The following is a 20,827-nucleotide window of genomic DNA, read 5'->3' as shown; positions in this document are numbered from 1 at the left end:
TGTTAAATTGTTCCCAACAGTTTAATTAATCTTTGAATTCAATAAACAACCATTCTTGTTAATGGGAATACAATAACATTAAACCAACCAGTGCACTTCATGCTCTAACTCCAAAACCTCCGACATAACTAATATATATGCATAACCACCAAGCCCATTGCCATTGTACTGTATAATCATACTGGCCACCAACTATACAAGATACATATGATGTGTTAGATGGGCCCGAATCCTAATATCTACTGTTCAGAGCAACGGCTGACACCAGCATGTCATCAATCTTAAGTCTCTTAATCACACTGAGTATAGTTACGATTAGGAATAAAAGGATACGCATCATCAAAATCCAACTGCAATTTGGCCTGGTAACCTTTGACCCTTACTTGGCCTCTACACTTTAGACACCTGAGTGATTATGACCTCCAGTGGTTGAGCAAAGCTACTGCACGAACTGTGTGGTCAACAGTCACTCTTCTCAACATTACTTCTCCATCATGTTTTAAGTGTATTTAGGGAATAATTTTTTTACTATTCTATGTTGCCAATGAAACCCTGGAATGGGACAGGCAGAAGATATATTAGTGATGCAGGTCTTTTCTAAATTTCTGAGCTGTGAGAAACCTAAGTTTAATGTACACAAGCTATTTTTTTAAGTATAGACTATCATTATTATAATTATGTGAAATACCACTAAATGTGATTGTGTTTCACACCAGTTTTGTCAAGGTTCTCTAAACTGTCAAAAGCACAAAAATTGAATCCTAATTGAGTAGAAAATTACAAAATAGACCATCTAATAGTCATAACTGAACTGAAACAGAATTACACCTGTGTCTCATAAGAGTGGATAGTCAGAGAACTACACCTGTGTCTCTGAATAGAGTGGATAGTTAAAAAGTTAAAGTCTGAAACAAAACCTTTAACTTTAGTGCCCCAGGAACCTCGTCTTCACCTGAAATACAGTCAGAGGTAACTGTCCCATAGAAATCCCCATTTTATCATTTAGAAACCCAGCTTAATCTTATCAGGTCTATGTTTGAATAGTATGAACTGTGTACTGAGTATTTAAAATAAAATATAGATAAAAAATGAAGATACAATTTACTATGACTGCAGAAAAACTGTGTGTATTGTAAGAAGCATTTTATAAATGAATTAATGAGATAGTAGGTTACACTTCTTGATACATCTGTGTCTATAATAATGCATTTATTTTGTGAACCTAAGCAAAATGTTTGAAATACGTTTTCAGTTCAAGTAATTGATGCTCAAGGTAAGAGTATATAAATTCAAGATATTGAATGACTGTGATTACAAAATAAAAATATTTTAGCTCAGTCAGAAAATTATGTTTATTTTAGTCGGTGGCCAGTACTGAACATGTGGGCCAAAAACATAATTTGCCTAATTACTCCACTGATGAAACGTTTTTATGAATTACATGTGGAGCTACTCAATTCAAACTGATTCTGTGTCGTGCGTAACAGAAGATCTTATTTTTTTTATTTGGTCTTTATCTTGTGCGCAATTTATCTGCATCTTCTGTAGTTGTTATTAGACGTGGATTCCTGTAACTCACGAGGTTTAATTCATTACATTCCCCTGTTTTACTACCCTTCCCCCATTTTACTGCCAGCTCGGATTTGGTGAAGAAATGGAGGACTTCCGAACCTAAAACGCGACCAAAGTGGGTTGGGTTCTTGAAGCTTAGCAAACCTTCAACTACATTACAGCGAAATATATGTAACTGATAACGTTTTTTTAAATTAAAGGTTGGTAAATGTGTAAAAATGCAGGTACTTGATAGTATCTCTTATTATTCTGTTAGAAGACAACATGGCAGCATTCATCAGATTCGAGCTTGACTGCATGGTCGACACAATGAGGAAGTAACACGCAGCTGTATCTGACAACACTACATCAAACCGAACAGACGATTAATATAAGAAATAAAACAGTCAATGTAGCAATGAAAGCGCCACTTGTGTTAACATGCCGTCCCTCGCCTTCTATGTTACCATCGTAGCCTCCCAAAACGTCCTGTGAGTGCGCACTAGACCGCTTGGTATTCCTGCGCAGAGGGCTCGTGCTTTTTTGGAGGGAGGGGGCGTTGAGCGTAAACGAAACGTAAAACAACCGTTAACATCTTCCAGGTACATCGGACTGTATTTTTTAGAAAAAAAAACCCGTGCCTTGAACTGGCGAAACTCTACATCACGTTCCGTCGTTTATCCGAATTATTGCGGGACACGTTGTGTTGAAGGGGGGGACGGGGACTATTTTTCGGAGTGCGGAAGGCTTGAGACGTAGCCGGATCTTCTTGCAGCCTTGCCTGTGTGTGTTGGGTGAATGGAGGCGCAGCTCTTCCTGGTGGTGAACAAACACTGACAACTATAGGGCAGCCAGCTATACTCGCTTCCCAGCGCGGCCACACGCCTTCTCCTTCACCCCAAAACAACACAAACATGGCTAGTGACAGTAAACACGTCGCGCAGTTGAAATCCGGTGAGTAGAGGGAGTATGAAACGTGTCGTCGAAAGGTTTTATACATCTGTGTTCCTACAGCGCCCTTCTTCAAAGCTAATGTAGCTCATGTATTCTTCCCCCCATCTCGCAGAGCTGTACTTCCTAATAGCCCGATTTTTGGAAGCTGGACCTTGTCAAGACGCGGCAGAGGTGGGTGATTTTGTAATTTGGGAATACTAACTACATCCCTGGATAAGACTGTGACATAATTCGGTGTTTTTATGTGTTTTTTAGACCCTGATACGGGAGGTCCAGGATAAGGAGGTTAGAGGCACTAGGCTACTTGCGTTGCGTCGTACTGCACTGTAGTTCAGGCTGTTCATTTATCGTGGATTTCTGATTTAATTTTTAAAATCCCTATCTTGACCCCCTAGAATGTAACCCAACCCAGTTAACACTATTTTTCCATTACAGCTGTTACCCAAAAGGATAGATTGGACTGGAATGGAACACCCTGGGAGTTACGAAAATTTGGTAAGGGATCCCTATAACCGAGGAAAAACTTTTTTAGAGAGCAAAATAAGAAATTGAATTTCCCGCAATTTTTAAATCAGGAAAAAAAACACATAAATGCAGAGGGAAAACCCAGCCTCGGAAGGAGAAAAGTGTGTCAAAGCGCAAGTCCTGAACTCGCTGTGACCCTAAGGTCTGAGTTTGGTGACAGTTACGTTCATATGGTTTAAATAGTTAGTAAAAATGTAGCAGAAATAAAGATACGTCATGAGTGTTGTGCTGTGAGGACGGAGGGCGGTGGGAGGAGGGACCAGTGCGCTAGTGTGTGTGATCTGGGCGGGATGGAGGCGCCCTGCTCCGTCTAATACAACCACACACACAGTAAACTACACATGCTTTACCTCACTTTATTTTATTTAAACTGCACTTTTGATCAGGAGTTTACAAAGAACAAAGCGAAAGAATAGCTTAGAAATGTCATAGGAATTTCCGCCCACTTTGTCACGCGAATTCTGCCTGGGGAAATTATTTTTGGACCACGTGAGGCTTAAGAAGGGAGGACGATTGTACAAATGGAAGGTAAAATTAAATTGATATAATATTGATTAACCTATTAGTACCAATATTTAGAAAAGTAAACAAGTAGTTAATTTTGGGGATTCGTTTATTTTAATGGATCGTGCTACCGTTTTAGAGCAGCACTTCAGAAGTCAACATTGATTCTTCTTTGGAGTGAAGATGCTGAAATATCTTTAATTTTAAAAGTTTGGGCTTTTGATCCAGGCCATGTGTTATGGCCACCCCCCCAGAATATCAGTTGCGTAACTAACAGACCCAACTGTCTATTTGTCTCATAGGCTGTTGCCGACAGAGACACAATGTCTTTTCCACTTCTCTCGAACGGATCGACGACTCGGTGAAATTTGTGTCATAGACACTATTCCTGCAAATGTAATGGGTTTACCCGTCCGCCGTGTCGGTGTTTTAGTCGGCGCTGTGCGGCGCGTCTCGCGTCCTTACGCCGCTAACGCGACGTGTCACTGCGCCGTTTCCCGTCGTGTGAACGTTTGCGCTGCGTGTGTGTGTTGTGGCCGTCCGGGCCGCTCTCGGTTTGAGATTTGAAGCTCGCTACATCAAGTCGTGTCCAGAAACATCCTAACCACCACCTGGTGTTGGCGCTATCGATTTATTTTTCCTTATGTGTTCTTACGCACGTCTATTGATCGATACGAAAACGATTAACCCATTGAAACATGCGGTTGTTACAATAACAATAGCATAACCCACAATAATAATATTAATCATGATAATAATAATAATTATTATTATGATAATAAACAAAATGTGGTTTTAATCATTATCAAAAATAAGATGACTAGCTGGCAGTGAGTAAAATGGTGACAATGTCAGATGTAAGAACGAAAAATGTAATAGCCTAAAATGTGATACTATTGTGGCAACGAGCAGTGATCACAATTTTAATCACGTTTGTGTGGTAACGTGCGTCGTGAATTATATGTTCATTCAGTGATTATTGCAGGAATAAAATTTGTTAATTTAATTGACATTATAAGCTACATTCGCCGCCTGTGTCTAGTGTGTTTAAGATATAAATCAGCATCTGCGGCTCTACTCTTAGCGTGTGTGTGTGTGTGTGTGTGTGTGTGTGTGTGTGTGAGCGTGCAGGCGACTGGCGTATGACGACCAATAGGATAATGCTAAATGCAATTAAAGCAACATTAATTACTAGCGCGGCGTTGGAAGCGGCTGGACTGACAGATATGCGGCCTGGAGACGCGCGCGCCGCGATGGGGCGCGAACGTTCTCCATTTTTAATTCATCGTGTTTTAAATGGACGTTAAAAACGTAAAATAAAAAGAGAATCACACAATTATATTTCATTTTCGTTTGAACAAGCACAGCTTGAGATTTTTCTAAATGTCTAGACCGAAATCATTCGCAGATCATTTGTAAACCACACCTCTGTTTGTCTAGATATATAAATGTAATGAATGCAATTTAAGTAATTAAAAATGCAATTTATCTATTTCAGAATCCATTGTAATTGTTGTTTTCTATATAATATCAGCACTCACATAAATATGTTTGTGGTGTAAATCGCAGAAGAATATTTTGAAATTCTACTGTATGGGTGCGCGGGACAGATTAGGGTGTAAAACGTGTTGTCCTGTGATCTAACAGTTTGTTTACGTGTGTGACCCTGTGTGCATACACATGTATTTGTGTGTGTGTGCAGGTGAAGTTACATAAGCACATTTCCCCTGATCACCTGTTGCAAGTGTGTGAGCGTGTCGGTCCTCTCCTGGAGAGAGAGGTAGCAGCCAGTGTCCGTGGAGTCAACTCATTACTGGGAATTGGACGGCAGTCTTTACTACGCACCAGCAAGAGTGAGTATATATGTGCACAAGTGTACACACACACACACACACACAGTGCTGCATAGGTCATTTTCTGTGTTTTTCATTTGAGAATGTTAATAAAAATGTTTGGCTTTAAACATCGGTATATTTTTTCTCTTAATAATGGCAGCTGTAACAGGATGTGTCTTTTGCTCTGTTATTTTGAATAGCGGTCCTATTTTAGGCTGGTGGCGGTATAGTCTTGGTAACCAGGGTGTGCTTCACCACCTTCTCCTTGTGTGTGGGTTTGTTGGTGGTTCTTTTTGTGTGTTGACAGGCTGCAAGCACGTGGTATGGAAGGGATCCGCCCTCGCAGCCCTGCACTGTGGCAGGCCACCCGAGCCGCCAGTCATCTACGGGAGCCCGCCCAATATCGGTAAGCCATCTCTTATTGACTGAGAAAGTTGTGAATAAAGCTGTGATAGTCTCTGTAAAACCTTGTGTAATAGCCATCACATTATTTAGATATTTATTAATTATATATATACATATTAGTTTTATATATATATATATATATATATATATATATATATATATATATATAATTACATTTTGTTCCTTTAATGTTATAGCACATTTTTTCCTGATGTTTTGTTACTCATTGTGTGTGTGTGTGTGTAGTGGAGACATCTTACAGTCGGAGGCTGAATGGCTCATACCGTTTGGGTCAGCTGGTCCCAACAGCCGTTTACACACACATGAAAATGCACAAGAGAATTCTGGGACACCTGTCGTCTGTGTATTGTGTTGCCTTCGATCGGACTGGCCGCCGCATCTTCACAGTAAGCCTTACTCGTACATATGTATGTGTGTGTGTGTGTGTGTATATGTGTGTGTGTAATGGAACAGATAGTAATATATTAATAAATTACATTGAGTCATATAAGACTGGAAATTACACAACCTAGCTATAATCAGCACTATGCAAAATGTGGTCTATTTTGTATGGCATTTTGAAATAATAATAAGTGAATTTTTAGAGGAATTTCTGGTGAGAAATATTAGTTCATTTACTGTCTTGATTCTTTGAATGCTTGTATGTGTTTGCATGCTTTCGTGAGGCTGTGTCATGTTTTCCAACCAAAGAGTTTCTATTTAATCAAGGTCAGGAAACTGAGATAGCCAATCAGAAACAGGGAGTTTGTTGTCCAGAAATAGCTATTACTTCAGCATCCACTTGCCTTGAGACAGGCTTATCGCTTAATTCTACTTCCCTAAAATGCATAGAATTATGTGTGTTGCATTTTTTGTGATGTCATAAGGTGCATTTGATAAGAATTTAATTGTGCTGTTTAGATTAAATTCAGACTTGTCTGGTATCTATTTTACAGTTTTATACTAGTTTGAGGGTTGTAAGAGATAATTGAATGAGTGTGAAGTCAGTGATTCAGGTATAGTTCTGTGTGCTGAAGTACGGGGCTCGGGAGTGCTCGGGAGTGCGCGGTGTGTGGGAGAGTGCTGAGGGAACACCACTCACTCTTTATACCGGTGTATAAATACTCACAGCTCCGTTCCTTCTCACTCCGTGATTTAGCGTGCTGAACGAACCGTGACTACAGTCATGGTGCTCACACTCACTTATTCTCACACTTGTACACAACACACACCCTTGAGCACCTGTGGCGTAGGGAGATGCCTTGCCCTAGTAATGGCTGAGGTAGTCACTTATTTCGAAGTTACTGAATGTATGTGCAGTTAAATACCTGTGCCTTATTTTGTTTGTTTCTTTGTTTTTATAGAAGTCTTGCTTTGCTTTTGTTTGGCTTTTGACTTATTAACTTAGCAATGTGTTTTATCTATCACTCAGACAATTTCTTGATGGTAACAGCATACATATTAATATCACTGCCGTATCAGTAGTGGCAGTTACATGCCACAGACAAATAAGTTAACCATTACATAACCACAAGGGCGCTGCTTGGACATTTGCATTGTGGTGATTTATGTGATGTAATACATTAACTGGACTTAATTGGTGGATCTGCTCAGTGTTTTTTTAAAACTAGTTATTCAGCAGCTTTAATTATGGGATTTTAGTCCATTCATGGTTTGCGTGTATGTAAAATACAATTAGGTGTTTTGTGTGTGTACCGTAACCTTTGACCTGCGTGTGCTGTGTTTCTTCGGGTTGGACATTTGTTAAGGTTGTTGGTGATGTTTCTCTTTCCTGAGTGATTTTGCTATGACGCGTTTCTGCTAATTCTTGTTTTTCATCAGACACTCTTGGGTTCCATTTTACTCAGGAAGTTTTTTTTTTTTTAATCTCCAAAAATGGCCGAACAGTAAAGATTACTCCCTCTCATCTCCCCTTTCTTTTCCTCTCTGCTTCTTTTTATTTCCATCTCATTCTCCTTCACTTTCTCCTCCCCCCCTCCCCCTACCCTGCTGTGTGTGTGTGTGTGTGTGTGTGTGTGTGTGTGTGTGTGTGTGTGTGTGTGTGTGTGTGTGTGTGTGTGTGTGTGCGTCCGTGCATGGGGTGGTGGTGGTGGGGTGTTCTATCTGTGTGCATGGCACTGGAAGTGTTTCGTTTGTGTCTCTGGCAGCGAGCCAAGAATAGAATCATCATCATCTTCTCCTTCATCTTCCTGAGCTCTTAGCCACTGGTTGATTGACATTCAGTATGTGCCTAGCATGGACCCTCAGGAATGCGCCCGTCTGAAGTGCTGTGCTTCTTGAATCGCTTACGCGCTCAATGTTTGCCCAGCCGCTGTGCGGGGTTTCTCGGGGCTTTTCTAAGCCACGTGTGGTCCAGCAGTGTTCAGCGTCAGTGAAGGGACCAGCGGGCTGATCTGGGGTCAGTTTGGGGCTTTTCTAAGCCACGTGTGGTCCAGCAGTGTTCAGCGTCAATGAAGGGACCAGAGGGCTGATCTGGGGTCAGTTTGGGGCTTTTCCGGCGACACTTCAGTGGGCTTTTAAGGATGAAGCTTACGTGAGTGGTGTGCGCATTGTTGTGTTTAAGGTGCCGTGTGGTGACAGATGGGAAAAAGCGATCGAATCAATGATGTTATCAAAACCGTATATAAAGTAATTATTAACAAATTATTTATTGCTAATGTACACAAAAGTGTTCAAGTTTTTGCAGGATTAGGGCCATACTAAACTTGGAGATGGAAGTTTTCGCTTCACTAAGATGGTGCTATTTTTTGCTGGGCTGCGGAGTGCTATAAATGTAAATGTAAACAAATATAGGAACTTATCTGAAAGGCAAAAGGCATGCTGTGATCTGCTTTCTGATGAGTTCATGAGTGTGTGGCGAGGTGGCTTTAGAAATGTGTCTCAGTATCACAGAGTGGTGTAAAAGACTCAAATGGGAGGAGGCCTTCCTCTGAGGGATGAGGCCTTCCTCTGAGGGATGAGGCCTTCCTCTGAGGGATGAGGCCTTCCTCTGAGGGATGAGGCCTTCCTCTGAGGGATGAGGCCTTCCTCTGAGGGAGGAGGCCTTCCTCTGAGGGATGAGGCCTTCCTCTGAGGGATGAGGCCTTCCTCTGAGGGATGAGGCCTTCCTCTGAGGGATGAGGCCTTCCTCTGAGGGATGAGGCCTTCCTCTGAGGGATGAGGCCTTCCTCTGAGGGATGAGGCCTTCCTCTGAGGGATGAGGCCTTCCTCTGAGGGATGAGGCCTTCCTCTGAGGGATGAGGCCTTCCTCTGAGGGCAATAGTTCTACCTTCTTTGCTAGTACATCAGAGAAAGCTAGATCACTTACCTAATGATCATTGTTAGATATCTTTAAGGTTTCTTGCATTTGAAACAGTTTTTCTGTTTATTCTTAGTAATTTTGTTGTCCTGTTTCGCTGAGGTGGAATTTCATGGATATGAATCCCATGATTTCAGGTTGATTCTACCTATCTCAGTCCAACTCTGATTACTGAACTGGAATTTAAGCACAACTTTATTTCAGGGAGTTTAACTGTGCTCGTCTTGTGGGAGACAGAATTGTTTTTACCCTTACCTGTTAGCGCTGTTCACTCTCTGGTGTGAAAAGGTTTGTTTCTTTTGTGTGTTTGTGTGTGTGTTAATGTAGAAACAGACTAAGTGTGAAGAATACTTAATCAGCTGGAAATACATGATCACAGAATGAACATCACTGTCTTTAATATCAGGAAATCAGACTTGCTGCTTCCTCATATACAGTAACAGCACAAAACCAGCGTTACGTTTTGAACAGAGAGCGTGTGTTGGCAGGGCTCAGACGACTGTCTGGTGAAGATGTGGTCCACGGACGATGGGCGTCTGCTGGCCACGCTACGCGGTCACGCGGCCGAGATCTCCGACATGGCGGTGAACTACGAGAACACGCTGCTAGCCGCGGGCAGCTGTGATAAGATGATCAGGGTGTGGTGTCTGCAGACCTGTGCACCTCTCGCCGTGCTGGAGGGCCACGCCGCGTCCATAACATCACTACAGGTGTCGTACACACACACACACACACTCATTCATGTACACGCAGTGCAGTGGATTATTTCTTTGATATGTGTGGGTGTGTGTTTGTGTGTGTGGGTGTGTGTGTGTGTGTAGTTCTCTCCTCTTTGCTGTGGTAGTAAGAGGTTCTTGTCCTCCACTGGTGCTGATGGAACCATCTGCTTCTGGCAGTGGGATTCTCTCACACTCAAATTCGGGTGGGTAACGTTTGCCCCTAGCGTGTCTCACAGGAAACGCATCACTGCTTTGACGCACTATCCCAAACAAGTACATCATACCTCTTGTAGCGATTTTTCTAAGCACACAATGGTGTATTGCATTCTCGTGACAGGATGTTGTTTTTCATTGCAATGACGTGTATGTGTGTGTGTTGTGTGTGTGCACCACTAAAGTCCACGACCCAGCAAGTTCACAGAGCGGCCCAGACCAGGTGTACAGATGATCTGCTCCTCTTTCAGTGCTGGTAAGCCACACCCACCTCCTTGGCTCCACCCTTTCCACATTTCCATGTAGCCAATGAGCTCACTCTGCTGCTGCCACCTATTAAGGGCATGCATGCAAAACGGTAATGATCAAAATGAAATGGCTACACTCCCGTGACTTACTGTAGTAGAGATATTACTACATGGCGTTTATGAGGTATTTATGAAGCTTCCCAAAGAAACAGGATCGAGTGTAAACATTTCTTTGGGTGTTTCGCTACACCTCCTGAACATGCTGCTGCACAGCTTTGTGTGTGTGTGTGTGCGTGTGTGTGCGTGTGTGTGTGTGTGTGTGTGTGTGTGTGTGTGTGTGTGTGTGTGTGGGAGTGTGTGTGTCCTTTGGGGCTGGGAAAGGGATGTGACAGTTATGTTTATTTGGCTTAAACTCACTTTCTTAAATTGGAGCTAAAGTATCATGTTTCTGTGTAGACTGCACAGAGGCTCTGAAATGAAACTGAACTGTTGTAAAGGAATGTATCAAAGTAATACTACATAGAAATACAATACACACACATCCAGAGAGAAACAAACATTCATGCATCAATCAGAAATACTTGTACAGCAAGTACACTTAATCATACGATTAAGAGAAACCCTTTATTACTATTAACCATTAAACTGGATTCTAAGACAGCATAACACCCCATCACTGTGGTTTGCTGTGTACTTAGTTTTGTGTCTAAAAGTTAACATTTAACTATTAACTGCTATTTTGTCTAATGAAGCACTAATTATTCTGCTCTAAATGAGAAACTTGCTTTTAACCTTATTCAAAAAATTTTTTCACTAATTAGACTTTAGTCAAATTTCAGACCTCATGTTTCTTTTCACATCCATGTTTACACTTGAATGTTTAAGAAGTGTAAATTTGGATGAACATTAGAGATGCAGCAATTGCAATTTTCTTGGACAATTCAGATTTCCTTTAAAAAAAAAAAAAAAAACAAAACACAGGACAGGCCCATTCCAATTTTCTTTCTAGGAAGGATATTGACAGCATACAGAAACATTTTTGCTGAACTTTTCTTTTAACGGAAACCTCTTGCATGTCAATATAAACATGTCCTAGGTTACAGGACAAAGCTTTTTCCTTTCACAAGCCCACAAATAAAATAAACAGCAATAGTTTTACTCTTCCAAATGAAATGTCAGGTAATACAACTGAAAAGCACCCTGTGTTCATGTGTGGCCCTGTTTGCCTCGCTGTTGCCCTCGTGTGGTGCACAAGTGTAAATCTGAGCGGCGCAGAACGGGATACTGATGGGCCTGTCACGGGTTACGGCCGATCGCTCTGAAATCCAGCCGATTCTGGTCACCTGACAACCGAGCGGTGCATCAGTACGGCCAGTTATAGAGCCGGTAATTTCCGTGCTCACTCTCGGCATGCTGGTGGATTGTATGTAGCCTAGTTGGTTGGCTAGTTGGTACGGTCTATGGAGATTTATGTATATCGGTGTGGTGTTGTACATGGCTTGGTGGGTTTGTGTTCATGGGCTATGGAGATTTATGCTTGTGTTACTGTGTTTCAGGTGGGATGTTTCTGGCCACAGGCAGCACTGATCACATTATCAGAGTTTATTACTTTGGCGGGGGCCAGCCAGAGAAGATAGCTGAGCTGGAATCCCACACTGTGAGTGTGTGTGTGTGTGTTTGTGTGTTTGTGTGTTTGTGTGTTGTGAGTTGAACAAGTAATTAAAATGTCTTAGCGAGCATTTCATTCACAGTGTTCCATCTGAGTTTTCATCTCTTTTGCACTTTCCACAGGATAAAGTTGACAGTATCCAGTTCTCACATGGAGGAGACAGGTGAGAAGCTGCCACTAGTGTGTGTGCGTGTGTGCGTGCGTGCGTGTGCATGTGTGCGCGCGTGTGTGTGTGAGCTTTTAAAGGATTTTCAGTTGCATTAATGAAACATCTGGGTATTATTGAGTGAATGTCGTCAGCATAAAAGTGAAGTGTGTGTGTGTGTGTGTGTGTGTGTGTGTGTGTGTGTGTGTGTGTAGGTTTGTGAGTGGCAGTAGAGATGGGACAGCACGAGTATGGCAGCTACAGCAGCAGGACTGGAGGAGTATCTTGCTGGACATGGCCACCAAACTCCCAGGGTAATACACACACTGTTATACACACACACGGAGAATGTGGTAGCTTACCCATACGGCTGAGATTAGCTGTGCTGTGATGAGGATAGCTATGCTGGGATAAGTTAGGTTTTCTAGGAGAAGGTTAGTTAGTTTGGACTTCTGTTTGGATTAGTGTTAGGGTGACCCAGGCCAGTATTTAATCTACCATCACCCTGTGTTCTGCTAGTGATGTAAGTTGTCTGCAGGATAACAAGATGTAGTGAAAATGCACATTAAATGCATGCTATGGTCAGTGATGGCTTAGTTACCTTGAAAAAGTAATCCGATTACTGATTACTCCTTTTAAAAGTAACTTAGTTACGTTACATATTACTTAATTTTAAAAGTAACTACGTTCGATTACAAGTTACTTTAGTAGTTACATTCAGCAGCAAAGAGTTTTTCCAATACTCACTTTATTTTTACAGTAACAATGTATCTCCTGACATTTAAATAATGTATCTCCTGACATTACGTTTGTGTTGCTGCACGGTATTATTTGTAAATATATTTGTAAACGTAATACAAGAGAACTATTCAGTCAGACAGCTATTTGTTGTGAAATGAAATACCATTACAATTTCAAGCATTTTAAGTAGGCTACGTTAGCCGAAATTCCAGCACTTTTCAAACCTGAAACACAATGCAACATTAAAATTCGTCAGGTAAATGTTCCTTCCCCTGTTTTTGAGGGGTGTTTTCTTTATGCTACCACATATCGTTACAGAGAACACTGCAAAGAATGACGTGAGAATCGCGCTCTCACAGGTTCACGTGCAGCGAGCGGAGTCAAGCGCTACGGTCAGACGCAAAAGTATAACTGAGCCAAGAAGAAAGCAAAAATAAATATTTTTCCTAAGGAAAATAAAAATAGTAACGCACAGTTACTTGGATAAGTAACTTTAATCTGATTACTGGACTGGAAATAGTAACACGTTATATTACTTGTTACTGAAAAAAATGGTAAGATTAGAGTAACGCGTTACTGACATTACTGGCTATGGTGTACTGTGTATCTCTATAGGCTTTACGAGCCTAAGAGCATGTAACATCACGTATGTCTTCAGCTTTTAAAGCAACACATGAAAGACTAAACACCCTAATTTCTAATATATCAATTAAGCAAAGTAAAATACATGATAAAATAAAGGATACATTTTTTGTTCATCCTTTTTGTTTGTTTTTTTTTATTGTGTAGTGTGGTTTGCTCTTTTGTTGCCAGTTGTGTTTGTGTGTTTCTGTTTGTGTTTGTTTCTGGGTGTGTGCGTGGGTGTGTGTCTGTGTGCGTGCATGCGTGTGAGCGTGAGTGTGTGGGTGTGTGTGTGGGGGGGTTTGTAGGACTGGGTGTGTTTGTGTGTGTGTGTGTGTGTGTGTGTATACGTGTGTGTGCGTGTTTGTGTGTGCGTCTTCTTGCTCTCCTTCACTTAAAAAGTAGGTCCTTTGGAACCCTGCAGCTGTAGAGTATGCAAGCCAGTCTTTCATTTAAATTTGTTTGAATCCCCCCTGTTGAATTCTCCGCCTCCCTTTTGAATTCCTCCCCCGTTTTGACCCATTCAGCAAATACAACCCTCCACCCCTGGAGGACAAAGTCACCAAACTGAAAGTCACCATGGTGGCCTGGGATCGCCATGACAGCATGGTTATCACAGCAGCCAACAACCTGACGCTCAAAGTGTGGAACTCATTCACTGGCAGCCTCATCCATATCTTAATGGTAAGAGGATTGGTTCATCCCTCCCTCCCTCCCTCTGTCACTTCATTCTTCCCTCCATCCATGAATGAATATGTTGCTGCATCATTTTACAGGAAAAAGAATTTTATATTGATTATATTTTTGTTATTTGAATTTTAGTTCTAATATAAACCCCCCCCAGAAATTACTCTTATGGAGGATAATTACATGTGAATACATGTGTACATGTGTCCGTCGTGTATATATATAATAAAATTACACTGCAACATTAATATATAAGGTCTGGATGTATGTTTAGGATGTTGGGTAATCAGTCATGCTACATCTGACCCCTTAAGATGACGTTAAACCACACTAACATTTCATGTAGACTCGTGTAGCATTTAACCTCGTGTTATTAAGTCGTTATGCAGGAGTTAGGGAGGCATCAGGACGGAGTCCTGTGAGTAAGAGTGTCACATGGACGGCCACAGCTGTATTTGAAGTGCATGAAGAAAGGGAGAAGGGAGTAGACTTCAACCTAGACGGAGATTAAAAGATGCTGTCCCACTGTTTTCTTGCTGTGCCATTCTTCTATACAGCAGTAATTAAGTCACGCTGCCTGATTGGTCCATTCTCAGGGTCATGAGGATGAGGTGTTTGTGCTGGAGCCACACCCCTTTGATCCCAGAGTGCTCTTCTCTGCCGGCCACGATGGCAACGCCATAGTGTGGGACTTGGCACGCGGCGTCAAAATACGCTCCTACTTCAACATGGTAAAAAGTACACACACACACACATACACACACACACACACAAAACCATCTCATAGTTCAATGTAGTAAACAACACACAGAAAATACAGTCCTACGATAACACTGTAAGCAACACACACACACACACACACACACACACATCTGTTGGTACTTGGTAATCACACCCCTGGCCCCCAGTACCTCTTCTCCTGCCTCCCTTGGTCCTCTGTGTACATGGGGTGAGGGTTCTGGAGCAGCAGGCCCAGAGCAGACCGGGTCACCCCTGCAGAACTCCCCCCACTCCCCGCTTCCCTCTCAGTGTATTTTCATATTTTCAGGTGTATTTTCATTGTGTTCGTCCAGGGTACCCGCGGGTCCTTAAAAAGTCTTAAAATGTCTTAAATTTAGTTTTCCATATTCAAGGCCTAAAAATGTCTTAAAATGTCTGGAATTTTATGAGGGGAGGCATTAAATTATTATAAGTGTGTGTTGTTCAGTTGTTTTTTCTTGTGAGAGGTATTAAAAAGGTCTTAAAAGTCATTGAATTTGAGATTTAAAAATGTGCAGATACCCTGTCGTCCCATTTTTTGCATTTTAATATCTGTTTCTTTGAACTATTTTGAATGCAGACACTGTTGTCACTTAGTCTTCCTCCCTCTCTCTCTCTCTCTCTCTCTCTCTCTCTCTCTCTCTCTCTCTCTCTCTCTCTCTCTCTCTCTCTCTCTCTCTCTCCCTGCCTCTCTCCGGATCCCACTATAACACTGACAGCTCCGTGCGTGATTAGTTGCCCGTTATGTCAAGCCTTTGTTTTCTAATTTAGCGGTTGTAAAGCGTGCCTCATAAACGCCCTCCTTCTGCCCGGCGTGTGATGTGTGTGTGTGTGTGTGTGTGTGTGTGTGTGTGTGTGTGCGCGTGCCACAGATCGAGGGCCAGGGCCACGGGGCGCTCTTTGACTGCAAGTGTTCCTCCGACGGCCAGCACTTCGCCTGCACCGACTCCCACGGACACCTGCTCATCTTCGGCTTCGGCTCCAGCAGCAGATACGACAAGGTGGCGGAACATTCCAGAACATTCCCATCAGGCTGTGGTGCTGGCCTCCCTTACTGCCAGTGTCTCTCTCTCTCTCTCTCATTCACGCTTTCCCTCTTCGTCTCTCTCTTCCTCGTATTCTGTCCTCTCACTTCTTTTGCCGTGTTGCTCACTGCTACTGTCTTCTCCGCTCCCTCACTCTAACTTACCTGTGTGTGTGTGCCATCGTGCGTTTGGTGCTGTGGACCTGCTGTAACGGGGAAAACGAGTTAACAAAATGCCCTTTCATAGCATAAGCTGTGTACATCCCTCTCTTCTCATTTCATCGTTGTCTCAAGGAATCAGCGTTCCTTTATGCAATAGCTTAGAGCATGTGCATACACACACACACACACACACACACACACACACACACACACACCCCAACAGGATGGGGGTGGTGGACTCAAGTGCAGAACTAACCAGGTGAAGAGGCGGAGAAGGGTGACTCCATGGAACTGAAGCAACACAGAAGTTGGCAAATCCCAGGAAGTGCTGTAGCCGCCGGACCGAGCCGGGACTTGGCCGTTCAGCCACAGCTCTTGTTTGGATCCTGTAAAGCCCGAGAAGCACACCACTGGTGTATGAAATGCAGACTTCTCAAGCTCAATGTACAGATGGTCCTCCAGCAGAACTTCGAGGACCCACTTGATGTTTCACGATGTGACTTCCAGCAAACAGGGAGACATGTCTGCCCACCCCCAAGACCTTTTCCACCAATGAGGAAGTGGAACTGTCCTGATTTGCGCACCAATGCGAATTATGCAAATTATGCATTTTCCTCGACATCTTGTTCCAGCTATGTATGAACTTTTAGGGTTCTCGGACTTGTTAATTTTGGTGGATATGTGATGAACGTTGTTCCAAACCAGGTTCGTGAAACGGAAACGACTCCGGATCTTCATCGGTGGAAAAGGGCTAGCAGGGAGATGTGGGAGCCAATGAGTGAGAAGATTTAATGGAGCTGGGAAGAAATGAGTGTGTTAAAGCAAACAGCGAATGAAACATGTCTCTCAGGAGGGCAATACGAAGACAAAAAAAAACAATGGAGACACCAAAATGATGTGCTGAGGACAGAGAGCCACGTTCTCTAACAAATGATCACATCATACACAAGTTCAGCTCAGTGGTTTTCATTGTACTTGACAAATCTAAACTGAACAAAAACACTTGTCCCTACTGTTAAATATTACTGGACAGCGGTCCATTTTTAAGTCTGAATGTGTACAGGATGTAGATGGGTAACCTGCACAGTCAAGGAGATGATTGTCCAGTGTCCGCTGTAGAATAACACATTCTAGCACCCTCTAAGTGGATATGTATGAATTGCTTAATATTACCTTTTGCTTGAATTGCTTAAGAAGAGTTCGACTGCTGTTTAAATATTTTATGGTGAGTATTAAATATAAAATAAAAAAATCCTGCACCATTGTTGACAGGCCCCACAGGTTGTAAAGAATAAGATACATGCAAACGTGAGTCACCAGCTGAAGGGTTTAATGAAAACAAGAGGAACATTAATGTGCCCAAACAGGAAGTTAGCTAGGCGGTCCTACTAACAGAAAGAGAACACCGGTGACACGGGCAGGTGAGAACACGGGTCCCGACACATGACACACAGGTGACACGGGCGGGTGAGAACACAGGTCCTGACACACAGGTGACACGGGCGGGTGAGAACACAGGTCCTGACACACAGGTGACACGGGCGGGTGAGAACACAGGTCCCGACACACGACACACAGGTGACACGGGCGGGTGAGAACACAGGTCCCGACACACGACACACAGGTGACACGGGCGGGTGAGAACACAGGTCTCGACACACAGGTGACACGGGCGGGTGAGAACACGGGTCCCGACACACGACACACAGGTGACACGGGCGGGTGACACGCAGCCCGTTCCACCTCCGTAGACCCCAAACCAAGGACGGAGGCAGAAGCTTGTCTCTGGGGGGGCTGCGTCACACTAACGTATCTCCAAAGGTCTGACCCCTGACCTCTGCTTGAGTGGCTCGGGGAGTATGTGAGCTCTGCAGCAGAACGTTCCACCGTTCACTCAAAGTGTTCCACCATCACTCCACTGTGGCTCCACCCCAAGTGAAGAACCCCTCAGAACCCTCCAGAGTCCAGATCCACTCCAGCCGCTCGTGGTGCCGCTCATTGGTCAGAGCGCCCTGCCGTCTCTCTGCTCCATCTCTGCTTCTCTTTCTTATTTATAAAAAATGGTGCAGGCTAGGCTCTTGTACACACACACACACACACACACACACACACACACACACACACACACACACTGTAGGTGATGCTCAGTGGGCCGTGTGTGTTCCAGATAGCGGACCAGATGTTTTTCCACACGGACTACCGCCCGCTTATCCGCGATGCCCACAACTACGTGTTGGACGAGCAGACCCAGCAGGCGCCCCACCTCATGCCCCCACCCTTCCTGGTGGACGTGGACGGGAACCCACACCCGCCTCGCTACCAGCGCCTGGTGCCCGGCCGGGAAAACTGCAGGGAAGAGCAGCTCATTCCACAGATGGGCCTGACATCGTCAGGTAGGTAACACACACACACACACACACACATACAAACTACATCAACAACACACACACACACACACACACATACAAACTACAACATCAGCACACACACACACACACGGTCATAGGCACGCTCACAAATACACCTGTGTACGTATACACGCAACCCGTGTAGACATGGATACACACATTCTGGTTTAACTCTTGATGTATTGAATAAACTTTATTGATCCCACGAGTGGGAAATGAAGGGGAAATTATGTATGTTATTTTTCTGTCCCTCTCCTACACGTGTGTGTGTGTGTGTGTGTGTGTGTGTGTGTGTGTGTGTTAGGTTTGAATCAGGTGTTGAGTCAGCAGGCTGCAGAGGGTTCTAGTCCCCTGGACAGTATGATCCAGAGACTGCAGCAGGAGCAGGACCAGAGACTGGGCTCAGACTACAGGACTGGCCGAGGTAGACCTGCCCAGGAAGGTCTTCAGGAGGACGTCAGCTATGTACATTACTGGGGTCTCTGATGTTGATGGTGTGTGTGTGTGTGTGTGTGTGTGTGTTTGAGCAGGATCTGTAAGCTCCCCCACAGAGGTTTCGTCTCCTCCCAACGTGGGTCTGAGACGCAGTGGTCAGATCGAGGGTGTCCGACAGATGCACAGTAACGCCCCTCGCAGCGAGATGGCCACAGAGACGGACCTGGTGGCCTGGAGCAGACGAGTACTGGTGCCAGAGCTGTCACCAGGAACGGCCAGGTAACACACACACACACACACACACACAGCATGGATATGTGTTGAGTAGTCTACAACACATAAAACAGAATTATACAAACTGGTCAAGGCAAAACAATATCTAAACTAACACCAGGATGAAACGGCTGTATAATGACATCATGGTGAAGTGCTGTGAGGACATTTGTAGCACATAGTTACACATGCAGTAGAGCAGCTGGACATGTTCTGCTCTGACTCAGCTGGTCCGGGAGAACCGCTCAGAACCCAGTGTTACGGGTTATAACTGAAGTGTGATAACTGGGTGATTGTGTATCTTCATATGCAGTAAACAGGAGATCTGGAGGACAGCGAGAGGAGAAGAGGAGATGAACATCTATAGATCAGAGCGACGGAGACGGAGTGTGCACAGCCAGTACCACAGAGAGAACCGGGTACACGCACGAACACACACACACACACAGTACCACAGAGAGAACCGGGTACACGCACAAACACACACACACACACAGTACCACAGAGAGAACCGGGTACACGCACAAACACACACACACACACACAGGACCACAGAGAGAACCGGGTACACGCACGAACACACACACACACACAGTACCACAGAGAGAACCGGGTACACGCACAAACACACACACACAGTACCACAGAGAGAACCGGGTACACGCACAAACACACACACACACACACACAGTACCACAGAGAGAACCGGGTACACGCACGAACACACAAACACACACACACACACACACACACACACACAGTACCACAGAGAGAACCGGATACACACACGAACACACTCACAGAGAACCGGGTACACACACACTATAATTTTACTGCTAAACTGGGGTCATGGTGTGTGTTAAGCTGCGTTTCTTTTAAAGCAGCAAGCAACAGAAAATACAGTGGAGGAGGGACGACGTTACCAAGGAAACCAGCACAACTACCACACGAGGCTGGCTGTAGAAGAGACCAGCAGACAGAGTGAGCCCAACGAGGAAGAGCCCAGTGCGTCTGAGGTACTGGGGACACTGGGGACAGTGTCCTGAACATAGACTCATTGGGGACAGTGTTCTGAATGTATCTTCATTGGGGACAGTGTTCTGTATGTAGACTCATTGGGGACAGTGTCCTGAACATAGACTCATTGGGGACAGTGTTCTGATCGTATCTTCATTGGGGACAGTGTCCTGAACATGGACTCATTGGGGACAGTGTCCTGAACATGGACTCATTGGGGACAGTGTTCTGTATGTAGACTCGTTGGGGACAGTGTTCTGAACGTATCTTCATTGGGGACAGTGTACTGAACGTATCTTCATTGGGGACAGTGTACTGAACGTATCTTCATTGGGGACAGTGTTCTGAACGTATCTTCATTGGGGACAGTGTTCTGAACGTATCTTCATTGGGGACAGTGTACTGAACGTATCTTCATTGGGGACAGTGTACTGAACGTATCTTCATTGGGGACAGTGTTCTGAACGTAGACTCACTGGGGACAGTGTTCTGTATGTAGACTCACTGGGGACAGTGTTCTGTATGTAGACTCACTGGGGACAGTGTTCTGTATGTAGACTCGTTGGGGACAGTGTTCTGTATGTAGACTCGTTGGGGACAGTGTTCTGAACGT

The 20,827-nt window shown here is 44.0% G+C and overlaps 1 protein-coding gene across 2 annotated transcripts in view; it reads left to right on the top strand.

Moving 5' to 3' along the window:
- Positions 1-2,295: 2,295 nt before the first annotated feature.
- Positions 2,296-20,827, top strand: part of phip (PHIP subunit of CUL4-Ring ligase complex) — a 31,762-nt gene continuing 13,230 nt past the window's right edge. The window contains exons 1-21 of one of the 2 annotated variants that reach the window (XM_077018613.1): positions 2,296-2,505; positions 2,618-2,676; positions 2,761-2,790; positions 2,941-3,000; positions 5,237-5,387; positions 5,677-5,775; positions 6,021-6,181; positions 9,582-9,803; positions 9,915-10,015; positions 10,211-10,281; positions 11,830-11,930; positions 12,065-12,105; positions 12,303-12,401; positions 13,977-14,133; positions 14,733-14,867; positions 15,768-15,896; positions 18,249-18,474; positions 18,794-18,913; positions 19,020-19,203; positions 19,511-19,616; positions 20,082-20,213. In XM_077018613.1, the coding sequence (XP_076874728.1) occupies positions 2,466-2,505; positions 2,618-2,676; positions 2,761-2,790; positions 2,941-3,000; positions 5,237-5,387; positions 5,677-5,775; positions 6,021-6,181; positions 9,582-9,803; positions 9,915-10,015; positions 10,211-10,281; positions 11,830-11,930; positions 12,065-12,105; positions 12,303-12,401; positions 13,977-14,133; positions 14,733-14,867; positions 15,768-15,896; positions 18,249-18,474; positions 18,794-18,913; positions 19,020-19,203; positions 19,511-19,616; positions 20,082-20,213 (2,424 nt within the window). In that variant the 5' untranslated portion in view covers positions 2,296-2,465. Of the gene's footprint in view, positions 2,506-2,617; positions 2,677-2,760; positions 2,791-2,940; positions 3,001-5,236; positions 5,388-5,676; positions 5,776-6,020; positions 6,182-9,581; positions 9,804-9,914; positions 10,016-10,210; positions 10,282-11,829; positions 11,931-12,064; positions 12,106-12,302; positions 12,402-13,976; positions 14,134-14,732; positions 14,868-15,767; positions 15,897-18,248; positions 18,475-18,793; positions 18,914-19,019; positions 19,204-19,510; positions 19,617-20,078; positions 20,214-20,827 lie in introns of both variants that reach the window. The other variant, XM_077018612.1, reaches the window with a different exon arrangement.

This window comes from Brachyhypopomus gauderio, chromosome 10, assembly GCF_052324685.1.
Source record: "Brachyhypopomus gauderio isolate BG-103 chromosome 10, BGAUD_0.2, whole genome shotgun sequence".
Lineage (NCBI taxonomy): Eukaryota > Metazoa > Chordata > Actinopteri > Gymnotiformes > Hypopomidae > Brachyhypopomus > Brachyhypopomus gauderio.
The sequence above is the reverse complement of the archived record's forward strand: the minus strand, read 5'-3'. Positions and strand labels throughout refer to the sequence as shown.